Source organism: Rhipicephalus microplus, unplaced genomic scaffold (genome assembly GCF_043290135.1).
Source record: "Rhipicephalus microplus isolate Deutch F79 unplaced genomic scaffold, USDA_Rmic scaffold_13, whole genome shotgun sequence".
Classification (NCBI taxonomy): domain Eukaryota; kingdom Metazoa; phylum Arthropoda; class Arachnida; order Ixodida; family Ixodidae; genus Rhipicephalus; species Rhipicephalus microplus.
In genome coordinates this window covers 30,885,680-30,903,027 of record NW_027464586.1, presented here as the reverse complement: position 1 = coordinate 30,903,027, position 17,348 = coordinate 30,885,680, and the positions used below count along the sequence as shown (strand labels likewise).

General features: G+C 46.9%; 2 protein-coding genes and 1 pseudogene across 15 annotated transcripts in view; 2 read left to right on the top strand and 1 right to left on the bottom strand.

The window, feature by feature from the left end:
* shf (WNT inhibitory factor 1) overlaps positions 1-17,348 on the bottom strand; it is a 331,946-nt gene that overhangs the window by 15,869 nt on the left and 298,729 nt on the right. For 7 of the 11 annotated variants that reach the window (XM_075882694.1, XM_075882691.1, XM_075882692.1 and 4 more), the window contains one exon: positions 15,011-15,103. In XM_075882694.1, the coding sequence (XP_075738809.1) occupies positions 15,040-15,103 (64 nt within the window). In that variant the 3' untranslated portion in view covers positions 15,011-15,039. Of the gene's footprint in view, positions 1-7,668; positions 8,203-15,006; positions 15,104-17,348 lie in introns of those variants that run through there. The other 4 variants (XM_075882695.1, XM_075882696.1, XM_075882693.1 and 1 more) reach the window with 2 other exon arrangements.
* Coq7 (ubiquinone biosynthesis protein COQ7, mitochondrial) overlaps positions 1-17,348 on the top strand; it is a 98,000-nt gene that overhangs the window by 35,058 nt on the left and 45,594 nt on the right. The window lies entirely within an intron of this gene.
* LOC142784056 (uncharacterized) lies at positions 3,892-7,093 on the top strand (annotated as a pseudogene).

Genomic DNA, 17,348 nt, shown 5'->3' with positions numbered 1-17,348 from the left:
CGGACACTGCTGTCGACGTTGCGGCTCCCTGAGAATCGGTGAGGGCGAAGGCATTGCTCGCTTCCACAAATTCGCTTAGATGTGCTACCGTCGTGCCCCTATTCAAGTGCCTATATTCGTTGCTGAAGTTCGTCACCATTACCTTGGCTTCGCCGTTATGAAGCTTGGCTATGCCTCTTGCGACGCACATCTGACGGTTTAGGAGCAGGTGCTGGTCGCCTTCGATGACACCTTGTAAGTTGGTAGACGCTTTGGTGCCGACGGAAATGATGACGCTCGACAGTGGCGGGATGGTTACCTGCTCTTCTGTCACATTCAAGGCATTGTGAGCGACGTTGCAGTCTGACGCCGTTGCATTATCCGTGGACAGCGTGATTGGCCTGGATCTTAGGTCGATGACTGCGCCTTGCTGGTCCAGGAAATCCATGCCTAAAATGATGTCTCGCGAGCATTGCTGCAGGACCACAAAATTCACAGAATACGTCTGGCTGTGAATCGTGACTCTTGCCGTGCAGGTTCCAGTCGGTGTTATAAGGTGGCCCCCTGCTGTTCGGATATCCGGTCCTTCCCATGCAGTCTTTACCTTCTTGAGCTTAGCGGCGAAGAGACCTCTGATGATAGAGTAGTCGGCGCCGGTATCGACTAGGGCGGTGACGCTGTGGCCGTCGATGATCACGTCGAGGTCGGTGGTTCGTCGTCTGGCGTTCCGGTTAGGTCGGGACGTCGGATCACGGCTGCGTCGGCTTGGTCCGGTGCTGCTATGTCGTGTCGGCGGCGAGGCTTTGTCGTAAAGACTCTGCTCAGGCGGCGTACTGCGACTACGTCGGGAAAGTTCGTGCGTCGTGGTCGTCGTCATCGGCAGCGGCGGCGGAGGAGGATCTTCGGCATTGCGTCGTGCAGCAACCGCACCTCCATCGGTTGCTGCCTTTAGTTTCCCGGGTAGGGGCTTGGGGATCGGCCCCGGTTAGGGCCGGTGTACTGGCGGCGATCCGGGGAGACGTAGCGGCCAGGCGAAGGTGAATGGGATGGTCGTCGTTGTTGCCACTGCGATCCGGCGATGTAGTCGGCGATGTGGCGAGGTCGCTCACCTGGGCGCGGACGCGGCGCGTTCACGTCGAAGCCACGCAGTCCCATCTCACGGTACTGGCAGTAGCGGTAGGTGTGCCCGGCTTCGCCGCAGTGGTAGCATAGTGGGCGGTGTTTCGGGGTGCGCCAAACGTCAGTTTTCCTCGGCGAGCGCTGGATTACTGGCGAGCGGGAAGGCGTCGGGGGTGGCGGCGGTGGCTGGCGACGAAACTGCGGAGACCTTGGGTCCTGGTGTTGGCGAGGAGCGGCGACAGGTCGTCGTGCAGTAGCGGCGTAGGTCATCGCCTCCGGTTGGGGCTGTGGCCGTTCAGGAACGCTCAGTGAGTGCTGTAGTTCCTCGCGGACTACATCTTCGAGAGAGGCGACTTGGGGCTGAGACGATGGCAACATGCGGCGCAGTTCTTCACGAACAATAGCGCGTATGGTCTCGCGCAGGTCGTCGGGGCAGAGTCCTCGGACTTCTGCGACGTCTGGCGACATGCGCCGATCGTATTGGCTGGTCCGCATTTCAAGAGTCTTCTCGATGGTGGTAGCCTCGGAGAGGAACTCTTGTACCGTCTTTGGCGGGTTTCTGATCAGTCCGGCGAAGAGCTCCTGCTTCACTCCTCGCATAAGCAGGCGAGCCTTCTTGTCCTCAGACATGTCGGCGTCGGGGTGGCGGAAAAGTCATCTCCTCCGTGAAGATCGTTACGTTTTCGTTGGGGAGCTGCACCCGAGTTTCAAGCAGTGATGCGGCTCTTTCCTTCCGCACGACGCTTGCAAAGGTGCGCAGGAAAGCAACGCGGAAGTCATCCCAGGTTCGAAGCGTTGACTCGTGGTTCTCGAACCAAGTCCTTGCGGCGTCTTCCAGGTAAAAATATACATGACGCAGCTTGTCGTCCGGGTCCCACTTATTGAGGGCTGCGACGCGGTTGTAAATGTCAAGCCAGCTTTCCGGGTCTTCGTAGGTCGATCCGCGGAAGGTAGGCGGCTCTTTGGGCTGGTTGACGACCACGGTTGCCGAAGACCTTGCTTCCGTCATCGTGGATGCCGGCTTCATAGCAGCCTTTGTTTTCTTGTCCTTGTCGGGGAGCGGCAGGTATTCGGGCGGTAGTCCTTGTTGTCTTCGGCTCACTCGAACGACCGGGTCGGCGTCGTCCTCTTGGCGGCTTGGGCTTGGCTCACGGCTGGACGGGGGCGTACGGTACATGGACCGAGAAGCACCTCCACCAGATGTCACGAGGTTGTGATACACGCAGCACTTGAGAGGAAGCACGCAGGAGTCAGGGCGGTGTCAGGCGAACTGTTTATTGGGCGAACTTGTGCCCAGCAAAACAGGGCCAAACACAACTCACAGCAACAGCGGCGTGAACAGTCGTCAGCCGACGGAAAAAAAGACTCCCCAGTGGCGCACTGCACCGGCTTTTATACACGCGTCGTAATGCGTTCCAGAGTGGCATACAAGATAAACGCGGCCTGCGTTGCGCTTAACAGAAAGTGATAGCGGCTTCCTTTGTAAACCAAAAGAACCGCACGTGTCAGTCTTTTATACACGCGTCATAACGCGTTCCAGAGTGGCATACAAGATAAACGCGGCCTGCGTTGCGCTTAACAGAAAGTGATAGCGGCTTTCTTCGTAAACCAAAAGAACCGCACGTGTCAGTATACAAGGCCTTTGATCTTGAGACATGCCTGAGCAACTTTTGCTGTACAACTTGTTTCCATGCGTTCTGTATTTTGATTGATTGGAACTGTTAAGCCGCACCAGTGAAATAGCACCTTGCTCAAAACCGGAGCACACAACCATCTCGTTGATGGAGTGGAGGAGGCTTTCCACACCATTCACATCAAACAACACCTCTATTTTAACGTCCACTTTTTTTACAACTTTCCCTTGCACAAACACTACACAATGATAGCAAGTATCCTCAGCAGAGCACAACACCAGTTTCTTGAAGCACACACTATCACCATCTTGAGCACAAACAGTAAACGCAACAGCATTCGGGGCATCTGCAAGTAGGCACATCGACCAGTATTTGCTTGGAAGCTTCTCACCTTTCATATGCTCCAGTTTTTCCACTGTACACGACGCGCCGGGAACACGTTCACCGTTCGTTGTCACATCTAAGGAAGAATCGTGCTCCATCGAAGGAAGTTCGTTTTCATTGTTCACTTTTCTTTTTTTGCCGAGCACTTCTCCTCTCGATGTCCGGAAGCTGCGCTTCTGAGGAAGCTGTTTAGAGAGATAACTCGGCGTGTTTGGGAAGATCGACGGTATTGCATCGTCGGTAAGGCATGGGCGGCCGCGAGGAATCTTCACAACTTCACCATTCACGATGTGGGTGTAATCTCTCACAATAAACCGTTGCTCGAAGTGTAACTCGCACAGGACTGCAGTTCGGTCGAGCAGTTTGTCACCACGTGGAACGTACCGCTGCCATGCTTTCAGCCGGTCCTCATCGTACGGTACGGTAAAAGAGACCTTTTTACACCTGCCTTTCAGGCTGAAACGTATCTGGTAGAGCATCCGGGCGCGAAGCAGTGAGTCTGGCGCTTCACTGGTTTAGCCATCACGATATGCAGTGTGAAGAGGCTTCAAAACTTCGAGCATCGTGCGAACAGTACGAATGCAAGCCGCGGAAACGCACGTGCTCCGCTTCGGCCCAGAGGGGCATCTAAAAAACGACACGCGCGCTACCGCTCGTCGGCATGAACAACTGACACCCTCTCTGCCAACCTCCGCAGCGCGCGATGCTCCCACCTCCCCTTCTAGCCACCATAACGACAGTCTGGCGTGGTTGTAGCGGTAGAGACGACCAAAGCTAAGCCTACCCTACCGGTGTAGTGGGAAACATGGTCTGTGGATAGTCCAAGTCGTCTTCTGCAGCTGCAATATGCCGGGAAAATGCAACTTCCAGCACGCGTGGTTAACCGGTGCTGCTTATAAAGAGTGGATTTCTCTGGACACATTGAACTCGCATCGAGCTAAGTGCAAGGTATGTGCAAAAACATTCGACGTGTCGTCAATGGGGGAGTCTGCTCTCAAAAGTCACATGAAAAGCGCAAAGCATGTGGAGAACATGACAGCAACCACAGCTCATAGTACTGTGCGGAGCCACTTCACAGCTGTTGAGAAGCAACGCGTCGAGCCAACTCCTTCAAGTTCATTGTCGTCGGATGTGAGCAGCCTGTGCAAAGCTCATGAGAGTGTGGTCGACGCGGAGATACTATGGACTCTGAAAATGGTCACGGCGCACTACTCCTACAAAACGTCCACACATAGGGGGACCTTTTCAAGAAAATGTTCCCGGACAGTGAAATCGCTAAGGCATTTTCCTGCAGTGAGAGGAAATCTGCATACGTGGTGTGCCATGGTCTGGAACCGTTTTTTTTCTCGTGCCTGCAACGCGAATTGGAGCAGTCGGACGGTTACACCGTTCTGTTCGACGAGTCTTTGAACGACTACCTGCAGAGGAAACAAATGGACATTCATGTGCGCTACTGGAGCACAATGCCCGAGCGGGTGACCACGAGGTTTTATACGTCGGTGTTTATGGGACATTCAACTGCCGAAGACCTTCAAGAGAAGCATCTGGGTGCCCTGGAAGATTTGCCGCTGGCGAGAGCTGTTCAGCTGTCAATGGATGGCCCCAATGTAAACCTGAAGTGTTTTAGAGGAATGCAGGAATACCTGCAGCAGAACCATCAAGTTCAGTGTTTGGACCTGGGCACTTGCGGACTTCATACCATACATAACGCGTACAGGGCGGGCGTTGTTGCCAGCAAGTGGGGCCTAGAAAATCTCCTTTCAAGCCTCAGTGTCATTTTTCATGATGCGCCAGCGCGAAGGGAAGACTTCTCTACTGTGACAGGCCAAGTAACATTTCCTCTCAGCTTCGCTTCTCATCGCTGGGTTGAAAATGTTCCCGTCATTGAACCTGCCATAACCCTCTGGGGTGACGTGCAAAAGTACGTCGCATGTGCAAAAAAGAAAGAGGTGAACTTGCCAAAGTGTGCATCGTTCATCTAGCTCAGCGACTTTTGCCAGGACCCACTGCTGTTGGCCAAACTGAAGTTTGCTCTGGGCATTGCGATGATTCTAAAACCGTTCCTCACAGAATATCAGCTGGACAAACCACTGGTGTTCTTTTTGAAAAGAGATCTCGAGTGCCTCGTGAGGAAGCTTCTTGCGAGATTCGTGAAGTGCTCGGTGCTGTCTGCTTCCACAGGAGTTGTCGGCATGCTGAAGATGGACGTCGCAGACCCAAATAACCATGTATCATCAGAGAAAGTTGATATTGGGCACGCTGCTGAACAAGTACTCAAAGCCGCGAAGGTGAGTGCCAAAGATGTATTTGCCTTTAGGATGGAATGCAAACAGTTCCTTGTAAGTACAACCAAGAAGATTCTGGAGAAAAGCCCACTGACATACCATCTGGTTAGGAACCTGTCATCTCTTGATCCCCGTCAAATGGCCTCAAAGCCAGATGACTGCCTTGCAGGCTTCAGAAAGGTCCTAGACGCACTTATTGCAGTTGGTCGATTGGGTGAGCATGAGCGCGATTCTGTCCTTGGGGAATACACAGAACTTCTGCAAGAAAAGAAACACAACCTGCGGCAGTTTGACAAACACACTCTTGGCCTGGACGAGTTCTACCTTGAGTTGTTGAAGGGTGACTCATCCTACATGCACTTGTGGAAGGTTATTCGGCTTTTTCTCGTCTTGAGCCACGGGCAGGCAACTGTTGAAAGAGGCTTCAGCGTCAACCGTCAGGTCTCTGTCGAAAACCTTAAGGACATCTCGTATGTGTCACAGCGAATCGTTTGTGACGCTGTAAGCAAGGCTGGTGGCATCCTGAACGTTGCCATAACGAAGGAGTTGCGGAAGTCTGTCGCAGCCGCACACAACCGTTATCGGGCCTACTTGGAGGATACGAAAAAACAAGTGATGGAGCAAACAAAGGCATCAAAGAGAAGCCACATTTAAGAAGAGATAGAGAGCATCAAGACAAAGAAGAGGAGGCTGGAAGCAACAATTGCTGACTTAACAGCCTGTGCCGACAAGTACGCTCTGCGGGCGGAAGCCACAAGCGACATCACTTTGATTGTGAAGTCCAACGGTTTAAGAAAAACTGCAAACGAGAATCCCTGGAACTTGCAGACATGGATGAGAGCCTGAAGGGGAAGCTTCTGGAACTTAAAACCTGAAGGGAAGCTTCGGGTACTTAATATCTCGAGTCCACTGTTTGAAAATAGGCCCCTTTTGTGTGTATGTGTGCAATACGTCTTAGATACTGAGGCGAATCAGCAAAAGCGATGTTGACATCAGCAGGAAACAGTGGTATGAAACCTAGTCCCCTTTTGTGCGTGTGTGCAATGCGTCTAAATTGTGAGGTGAATCAGCCGAAAACAGTACAATGAAACCTAGTCCCCTTTTGTGTGTATGTGTGTGCAGTACGATTGTGAGGTGAATCAGCAAAATGGATGTTGAAATCAGCAGAAAACAGTGCAATGAAACCAGCATATATGAAAATTGTGCTTGCATTTTCTTCCTTACAGTAAAATATGTGCTTCCATGCTGTAAAAAATTGTTTTTCTATGGTCTTAGAAAAATGTTATTTCTCAAGTCCTTGAAAATTCTTAGTTGGGGCCTTGAAAGTTCTTAAAAACCCTTGAATTTTTTCTTTCGTGGTCGCTATGCACCCTGGAATAAGTGCACAAGGCAATATTTAAATTCTTGCCGCACTGAAGTGTTTCAGCCTCCTTTATTTTCGCATAGAATGAGGTCATGACTATCGAAACTACATCATAAAAGCAACAATTATTTTTCACACGGCAGTGACTATAGTGACGGGGCCCGTCAACACAGTACTATCGTTGAAGTGAGGGGGCCTGTCATAATAGAGATGCAGCTATAGCGACAGGCCCTGTCATCGTAAAGCAATGACTACGGTGAGAGACCCCGTTACCGTAGTGCAATGGTGAAAATGTGGGGGGAGGGGGGGTGTGCTGCCGTAAATTTGTAGTTGTTTTAGACGCCATCACCTAGCTGTTTTGGGGGCGCAGTGGGTTGATGCGCAATTGGGGTGTAGTCATACCACAGGTCGTCAGTTCGAATTTCATTTTTTTATTTTTTATTTTCGGTGTAATGCGTCAAGGTCGACGTTATTGCTCGGAAGGAGTCATAATTTTGCTTTTTTTTGCAAAAAAATTACATTTCTGTTTGTGCCGGTTCATAGACAGCCCTACCGCATTGATTTTTCGAGGTGCAGTGGGCACGTTGTAGGTGTGCAACATGATGCATTGTTGGTGTACAATTTCAGTTCTAGTCATGCTGACCAACTGAACTTTCCTCTTTCTTTTCTGCTTTCAATATAGTTTTGAATAATGTTGCCTATTTTAAAGGCAGCATCCTACTGTGGAGCGTTGGGAGAGGCCACTGGTCAGCGAGAACCTGGACGATCAGCTGAGTCAAGAGTTGGGTTCTGTTTTGTTCTTTGACTTGCCTCGCTCATTGCGCAACATTTGCACCTGATGCCAAGGAAGCTGAAGATGAGAACTTTAATCTGCTGGCACCTTGAGAAAACGAGCGCTCCAAGATCATCTGAATACAGACATTTATTTCTTTCTCTTTCTCCCCCTCACTGTTCCTATACCCCCGGTTTTATTCCCTGTCTGTTCATTCAAACACTCCTACAGTCCAATGTGAAGGCAGGGAAGAACTCTCTCCTCTATTCTCATTCGGCTGCCGTTGAAAGTAACAGGACTGAATTCGTCCTCCAACCTCCTCGAAGAACAACTGCCTCTCGCCCACTCGTCAATTCGCCGCTGCCGCTCAGCTCCCTTTCACCATAGTTTCTGGAATGGTCGGCCTTAGGTGTTCACGGGTCGAGGGGAAGCACCTCCGAATATGTACTTTCGATGATGGGCTGACAGGCTTTCAATACAATTGTGCGTCATTGCCGCTGTCCTTGGTTGTCACCGCAAAGGTCCAAGTGCACCTTTCATCCCTGTAGCTTAGCTCGGTCACTGTGTAGCCCCTGTCTCCTGTGACACAGCCTCCTTTGTGACCAGCAGACAGTCGTCGTTCCCCTATTCATAGGCACCGCTTCCATTTTGGCATGGGAACGCCGGCTGTTGGGCAGGTTATAATATGAAGGTACTCGGCAAACGTACGATGTTCGACCCTAACGTTCAAGTTCTCGTTGATTGACCCAGCTTGCTGAGTGGCAGCTGCCACAGAGTCCTGGTCTGAGCTCCCCACTCCATAAAGTCTATTGCAGTACTGCAAACATAGCGATTATTCACGACAATCATTGAAAGCACGTGCACAGACACTACTGCATTGAGGCAAATAATACAGTACCCTAGTGATGTAAGTATGAGGTGGCCCGTTTTAATAACGCTGCCTATAGTGATGGGCCTCAACATAGTGCTGCTGTTTGGGCTCTTACAGATGTGATTGGAGAAGTCGTTTGTTTTAAAGCAAAAGCTGTCATGAGATTACAACTCTGGTCTCGCGCAGCCCCGTAGTTGTTTGCCGCCACCGGTGTTAATAAGCACATCGCACGAAATTAGAAAAAAAACTTAGTACCAATGTCACAGTGGTGCTTAACCCTTGGTCTGCTGGATGCCAGCTTAGTATTCTATCACTGAGCTACGCCGGTGCTAGGGACATGTTGGCAAACTTGCCTTAGGCAGGCTTGGTGGCAGGAAAGCAATCGTGTTAATATGATTTATAAAGATTTTTAAAAGAGTGAAAGAACAACCAGTCGTCGCACAATGCGAATAGCGTAACGAGTGGGTCGTCATATGCCCCAACCCATTACAAAAACTTGTTGTTGTTCTACTATTAACTGTGACTTAAACCCACTTCAGGCATAATGCTTCGTCGTCAGCCAGTGCATGATCAATTGGCACAAAATTCTTTGCCAGTGTTTAGCGGATACCATGCTTCTCAGAAGAATGACGAAAAATAGCATAGAGAATGCAGGCCTACAACCCAAAAATTTTTATTATTAATGCCATAGTGGGTATCAAGCAAGTGTGCTTGCAGCAGTTACCCAATGAGTGTTTAGAAGAGGCTCTGAAAGGCCGCTCTTCTACCTTTCGCTGTGACTGTGCTGCGCCTTTTGCGCAGGCCTGGCTTTTTTTTTTTTTACTTCTGTGCGAGGTGACTGCGCTCAAGCTCCCTATACGACTACCTTCACTCATCGTGGGATACATAGACGCTGCTAGATGCACGCTCATTTTTGCGTATTCATTTCATCGAAGCGGCCACACCTTGTGGTTTACCCAAGCCCGCAGCCGCACCAGCCAGCACTTGCAAATTAAAGCATCCAGATGACCGGTTACGCCCACAACTTCAGCCCACTCGCATTTTAATTGCCGAGAACGATACTGAGCATGTTTCGCTTCCGCAGGGCAACCGTCGTCTCAGGATGGGGAGACAGCTACAGAGAGCACACCGCACCGTGCAACTATCTACTGCATCGTAGAGAGCTCGAATGTCTATCCGCGTTAGCATAGCAATAGCACGCATGCATAGGATGAAAGCGAGGTGCATATCTCCTTGTTTGAAGGAGTCGATTCGATAATATGAATAAGTCTGTGTGTGCGCTTTCAGATGAAGTAGGCCTGAAGTCAGAGCTACATGTATTGTAGTCTTACATATCGTGGTTTTAGAACTTACTGAAACATACTTTGCAACTACACAGCCCTCAGGCTGGGAACACATGATATGTTGACCTGCACAATGTTTGGCATCAACCCATGTGTCGCCTTTATGCAGCAACACGAAAAATATTTGGAAATAATTGATTTGGAAACATCACATTATGTGTAACAAGTTATTAGTTGGAGCTACAGTATCAATGCAAAGAAACGGAAATCCCGCCAAGGGTAATTGTTCAATGCAATAATAGGGTTAATCTGCACACATACAACAGAATCTGGTCGCACAGTGTAGCATCAATCGAAAATCAGCGGGAAAGGTCTTCATTCCACAAGCAGGGGTGCAACAACTGCGCCAATTTGATACAATTTCCCATTCTTGCGCAGAGCTGCACCAAAACCACGAAATTGCTAAAATTGCACCACACTGTGCCAATGTGCCTGACCAGTCTCGAAGTTTTCTCAGGTGGGCTAATTTTAGCGAGAAACGGCGGTCAAGTTGGCTATCTGCTTGCAGTTTGTGTCATCAATCAATCCAAGCGTGCATACTCTAACCCTAAACCATGGTGCAAGATACCTCATTCGATCAGGGCACTTGCAACGCACGATTGACCAGATGAACTAACAAAACCGCCCGCCATCGGTCCGCCCATCGCTGGGAATGCCCATCGGCGGGACGACGCAAGTTGAAAACAAAAAAGCGTTGCATAGCCATCAACGCTTCGTGGGAAGTATGAACTTCCTAGTCGGCAAGCGTGGCTATACCACGCTAGGAGCTAAGGCTGGAAGCGTATCACGCATATCACGCGCGCGAACAGACTCGACGTGTTGCGAAAATCGGCTTCCCCGGCGACCACGTTGGTTGCCATAGCAATGACGTATACCAAAACATTTTTCTGTAATAAAGTTGCATCGTCCCTGCAATAAATACCCAGTGCCATTGTTACTTTATCTGGTCGAACGCGCCTTGCAAGTGAGAGAGGAAGTTGTCCCTTAACCTAATCCCATTGCAAAACAAAAAGAAAGAGAGAGAGACACAGTGTTTCATGACTTTTTTTGACTCGTGCAGAAGGCTGCTTAATCCATCTTTGCCTCAGTACGCCAGTGCCCTGCAAAAAAGCACCTTTTGATTTTTGAAGGGGCTGTTAGCACTAATCAAGGACTCAGCACATTTTGTTCAACTATACTCTCGTGTGTATACGGTGCTTGATTGTGACTTCCAGTAGGATCAATGGCGTCTCAAAAGGTTACTGGCAATTATTCGGAGCAATGTGTGACATTTTTGACGCCCTTAAAAAACTATGTGCCAGTTTTGTTTTCCGCCGCCCCTACGAATCCCTTAATTTTAAGCTCGCCAGCTTGGTAAATCCACATTTGAACTCGCAGAGTCAGACGTGGCAAATGCTAATATGGATGTTATCATTATTTGCTCAGTGTGATGGTTCATGATACTAACTTTATTGAAATAGCAGTGGTCTTACTCACACTGCATGATTTAAAGCATGTTGAATGATTTGTTTAGTTTCTTGGCCTAAATGTAAGACTTCCTTTTCATACTGCCCCAAATTTGGATTTTTGTGCTCCTAAAGTAATATTCTGCTGCTACAAAAATTGCTCCAAATTCTATTTTGGCTGTTGCACCCCCTGCACGTTGGCCGTAAAAGAAAGCTGCTTGTTATATCCCCGATGAATGAACAGTGTTATCATTTAAAAAGAAGTAACAACACTTGAAACAATACTAAGAGAAGAAAATGAAAAGGAGTGCAATTCACACCGAAGTCAGACACTAACGACACTGCGTTACGAAATCCACATAGTAGGGCTGTCTAACAACTGCCTTAGACAGTGACATGATTTTCTAGCAGCATCATCTTGAAAAAAAAAAAAAAAAGAGAGGGGGAAACAATAGTAAAACATTCGAAAATGGGAATTCGAAGTGACGACTTGCGTCACAACACGACCGCTTCACCAAATGCGCATCAAGCCACTACGCCACCAGAACAGCTAGACAGTGGCATCTAAAACGACTACAACTTTACGGCAGCGGTCTCCATAACTGTTACGATTTCACTACGGTGACGGTCCCCCTCACTTTAAAGGACCCCTGACAGCGAAAGTTTTGTTTGCGGTGTTTTTGAGTACTTTGTAGCTTTGCATGTGTTAATGCTGAAATTATAACGTAAATGCTCTAACGCATCATATAATTAATTCTAGCAGCATTAATTCAGGACAATATTGTGTCAGTTCGAAACACCCACCTAAATACTATGAGAAACTAGCGCCCTACAGCGGGGCAGAGCCTGACGCTACATGCGCTCAAGCTTCGGTGATGCTGAAACTCTCTGTTTTCAAATAGGGGACAAACGGGTGGTCAAGAATGAAACAATGTGGGGGCTTTGAGCATTTTCCCCTCCAAAAACAGAAAAGCATTCCTGGCATAAGCAGCCCTAATCGATTTGAGAGCAGCCCGGCAAACAGAGTGAGAAGGGTGACGAACAATAGTCCTTGCTGAGTGATTGATTGATTCATTGATAGATATGTCAAATTTAACGTCCCAAAACAACCATATGATTATGAGGGACGCCGTAGTGGAGGGCTCTGGAAATTTTGACCACCTGGAGTTCTTTAAGCGTGCTCCTAAATCTGAGCACACGGGCCTACAGCATATTCGCCTTCATCAAAAATGGAGCCAGGTGCCAGTCAGGGTATTGTGCGCGCCCCGCAAATGTTCTTGACCTTTGCAACGTCACAAGGGGATGCCTGGTCTATGTGAAACCACAGAAAATGTCGATTGTACCTGAATACTCGGTGTAGCACGTTCCCTTACTTTGAAGCTAAATAAAAGTATCTTCTAGGTAATGCTCACCAGGGAAAGGCAGCCCCACATGAAGGACTATCAAACAACACAATCATCTCGAGTTTCCGAATTTGGTATCAGGGGTCCTTTAATGATAGTACTGCGCAGACGGGCCCCGTAACTATAGTCACGATTACACCATGCTGACGGGCCCCCTCGCTCTAACAATTGTACTGAGTTGACAGGCCCCGTCACTATAGTCACTGCTTTTTGACATTTGTTAAGGATGTTTCCTGCATTTGTAAAGAGCAGTGACACATCATTTGCGTCTTCCTTAGTGGGGCTGAGTAGGCTTGTGCAAAAAGAAAATTATAGATTCGAAGCTGGTTTGAGGATTTGGTTCAAATAATTCTGCATCAAATTCAAATAGTATGTATCACATGTTATAGAGAAAAACTAGCATATTTGTCATGACCCACAAATCTGCACAATATCTTTTTGTTTGGTTGAAACAAGGCATGTGTGAATTTCATTCGTTTTGACTCTAAGGAAGTGAAAGCAACTTTGAATAGTAGCAGAATTTCGATTGGGGTAGAGTGCAAGTCATCATCATGATCAACAGCCTGAATATGCCTACTGCAGGGCAAAGGTCTCTCACATGTTCTACCAACCGACGTGGCGCTGTGCTTTCTGCTGCTACGTTATAGCTGCAAACTTCCTAATCTCATCTGCCCACTTGATTTTCTGTCTCCCTTTCACACATCTACCTTTTCATGAAATCAAGTCAGTTACCCTTAAAGGAGGGAGCCCTGACACGAAATTTAGAAACTCGAGATGTTTGTGTTGTTTGAGGGTCCTTTATGCGGGGGCATTTCTGACCGATTATTAGCGATGAGTGTTGCCTATAACATATTTTAATTTGCTTTTAAAGCAAAAGTTTGTGCTCTTCCGAGTATACAGGTGCAATCGACATTTTCTGTGGTTTGATGTAGATAGGCAATCCCTCAGGACGTTGCAAAGGTCAAGCAAGTATTGTTGGTGTTGAAGAACATTTGCAGTGTGCGCACAAGACCTGGCTGGCAGGAGGAGAACAATATTGTTCGTCACCCCTCTCGCTAATTTGTTAGACTTGTCTCAAAATGCTTTTGGCTGCTTAGGCCAGGAATGCTTTTCTTTTTTTTTTTATGAGATAGAAATGCTCAAATCATCCAGATTGTTGCATTCTTCACCATGGCGGACGCCCCAATTTGAAAACAGACCATTCAGCGTCACCGAAGCTTGAGCGCGCGTAGTCTGAGGCACTGACCCATTGTGGGGCACTAGTTATGATATTTAGGCAGGCGTTCTGAACTGACTCAAAATTGTTTGGAATTAACGATGCTAGCATAAATGATATGATGCATTAAAGCATTTACACTTAAATTTTGGCATCACCATACATGAAGCTACAAGGCTCTGTAAATAAGTTGCAAACAAAACTTTCGCCGTCTGGGTTTCTTTAATGACCAGCGGTATTCCTGCCTATGTGCCATATGCTCGGCCCATATCCATTTCTTCTTCTTGATTTCAACGATAATATTCTTAATCCCCGTTTGTTCCCTTATCATTTTCCTTTCCATCACTTGCTGCATTGTCCTCAGTTTAAGCTGAACCCTTTTTGTAAGCATCCAGGATTCTGCTCCGTATTGAAGTACTGGCAAGATGCAGCTGTTATATACCTTCTTCTTGGGGCCCACCGCTGGACTACCATTCATGATTTGAGAATGCTTCCGGAATGTGCTCTACCCAGTGTTGCCAGTTTCATTGATAATAAGCAGATTTAGGCTTTATTTTTTGGCGAGTCCCTTGTTGCATTTTTGGGGGCTTTTGAGCACCTTTTCAGTAAATATAGCTATTTCAGTGGTCACCAATAGGCGTTTGTCAATGACATTGCGTAGTTGAAGGCGTAGTAGATATGCACAGGGTTCCCCAATAAGGGGGGCGAATGTTGAAATTGGTAAATAGTGGTTGAGTTCAAGTCATCTTTTCGACAAGTGGGTTTTCGCTTGTCCAAAAATTTACTACAATGCAACCCCTGTTTGCATATTTTTCTTTGCACAACGAGAAGGTTTCACATGAGAAGCTTCCGGTTTGTGAGAACTGAATAGCATAGTTTATGAGGTATAATAGCCACATGAGGTCATCTATTTGGGATAGCTCTTATGTAACGATACCATAAGATGCACTCTTTGAAAAGAGCACCTTAGCATGTGACTGTAGATACTACATCTGCACATGAGACATATAAAAAATTAAGCATTTTCCCACTACTGCTTTTCGTACTGCTCTCTTTCTCACCTTGTCGACGATAAAATAGCTGGTGCATCCATGTCTACAGCATTTCAGAAAAGTCATGCAGAAATATTGGTAAGAGAGTTTTACATAAATGATTAAAAAAAAAAGCAACTTTGAGAGCATAATTGGTGTACCTACGCCTGGCGCACCTCCGACCAAAGAATCCTTCATCGCAAAGACACCGGTTGTGTCGGATGCAGACACCATGCACGCAGCGCCTCTGGCAGTGCTCTGCAAGGAGAAATCCAATGCGAGTGCAGTAAGAATCGTTATGAAATAGCAGCTGACGATACGCTAATCAGCCATGCTACGATATGCTGCTTTTCACGGGCCACAACTGTGGCAAGTGGAGTAGAACAATGCTTGAAATATTTGCATTGTTCAGCTGCACTTGCAAGCTTGTGCAAGTGGCGATAAACCGAAATGGCAGCTCTCACTTTTCGTGTCGCCAGCCCATCAGATGCATCAGTCAGAGATTGCTCCTCGACAGAGGTAAATTTCAAGGGAAATTGAAAGGTGCTGTTTAGGATATATTTTATCAAAGAAAGCGCTAGATTGGGATCATATTTTTACATGGCAATGACAGTAGGCAGTGAAACTGGTTCTGTATAAATAAAAGAAAAACTTAAAATGCTTGCCTTGCTGTGATAGCAGTGACGTTCAGTCATTGATAATATGGTTTAGTAAAACTTGCAGCTGGGTGAGTTGGTCCATATTTCAAGATAAAGTGGTGTGCGCAAGTTGAAGACAAGGGTGCAGAAAAGACGAGACAGGGACAAGTGCGAAATCTTTGTTCCATCTTTTCTGCGTCCTTGCCTTTGATTTGCGCACTCCAGTTTACATTGATGATATGTTCTTTCCACACACGTCCACTTTTGGAAATGCGTGAGTTAATTCCTGTACAAGGAAGTACTTGTGTTGGGCATGCAGTCTTATCAGAACACTATAAACATTTGCGAATGTTTCCGTACATTCTGGCATAACCTGTGCCAAAATATAGCACTTGTAGCAGTTTTAACCAGTGACTTGCAATCAAGATAAAAAGAAAAACAAGCACATTTACAATACCACCCTATGAAAAAATATCGTCTTGATGCTGGAAGTAGAATGTGCAAAAAAAATTAAAGTAAATTCGAAATAAAGGTCATGCATAGCAAGGTACACTCAAACCTCTTCATAACAAAGTTCCATCTCACACTAAAATAAGTTTATTACAACCAAAAAATCATTATAAAGGTATCTACTGCAAAAATATTTTTCATTTACTTTGTTATAATCAATGGTCCATTATATAGAGGTTTGAGTTTAACTAAGTGGCGCTGCTGATAGTCTAAAATGCTGTGGAGAATAGCTTTTTAGTTCGACGCACCAAGATGTTCCAAGTACTATGTAATGTCCGAAACACCAATGTCATTTTTGACACAACATTATTTTATATTAGGGTCCAGCAACACTTTCATGACATATTGTTGTGACAAAAATATGTCCTAAACAGGGCCCCAGGTGGTAAAAATTTTTCGAACTATTCAACACGGTTTTTCTCACAATGGTCTTGTGGCTTTGGGATGGGAAACCCCAGTAATATTGTCGTGTGCACTGGCAGTCTTGACTACTTTAGCTGTATCCTTGTGAATGTTGGCAACAAACCAAGGTATCCCGCCTGGAGATCATCACAGCCCTAAGAACTATTGGCAGCTTTTCACTCTAGTGGGGTCCATTAAATGTGATTTCCTGCATGAACATTGTGTTATGCAATACAGTGGTCTTACTTGTGTCCAAAACATTACTTTGGTTGGATCGGTGCAAACAGCCATGTATTTACACTTTCACTCTTGTCAAGTTCATTATCACATGACGAATTGTGGTTCAAAGAAGAATAAGTTATGATTTAACACAGTAGTAGTAGTGATAATTTTTAACACAAAAGTGTTTTATGCTGGGGTTTACCATAGCTCGGCCGACATAGTTCTATCACAAATATAAGGTTTCATAAAATATATATTTACATATTGTAAAGGAAACAAAGTTAGAACGAAGAGTACTGTAGCGAGGTGTTGAATCGGTGACCTTTGCTGCGCAGCGCGTGATACTAACCACTGGACTACACCACGTACATAGCTAAACTTTGTAACGGCGAGTTATTTATACACATCATGTTCCGTTGGCTATCCTCTGAGCTCAGTAACTTCAGCGCGTTTTAGTCAGCAGTAGCGACATTGCGGGAGCAGCGCGCGAGTGTTGGGTTCGCGGGCTCTAAAGGTCGTGGCGCTGCGCCATACTTCACGTTGCTATGTGTGCGCACCTCCACATGGCGTAGTCAAAGTTCGTGTAGATGTTCTCTGGCATGGTGGCTCACTCGCCCGTGCTAATCTCAGGATTTGGGCATTTTCTACCTCTTGTGCTTCCACGACACGTTTGCTTTGAAGTTGCAGTAGTTAAAGAGAGCTATAGGTTTACGAAACAAGCGCAATACTCA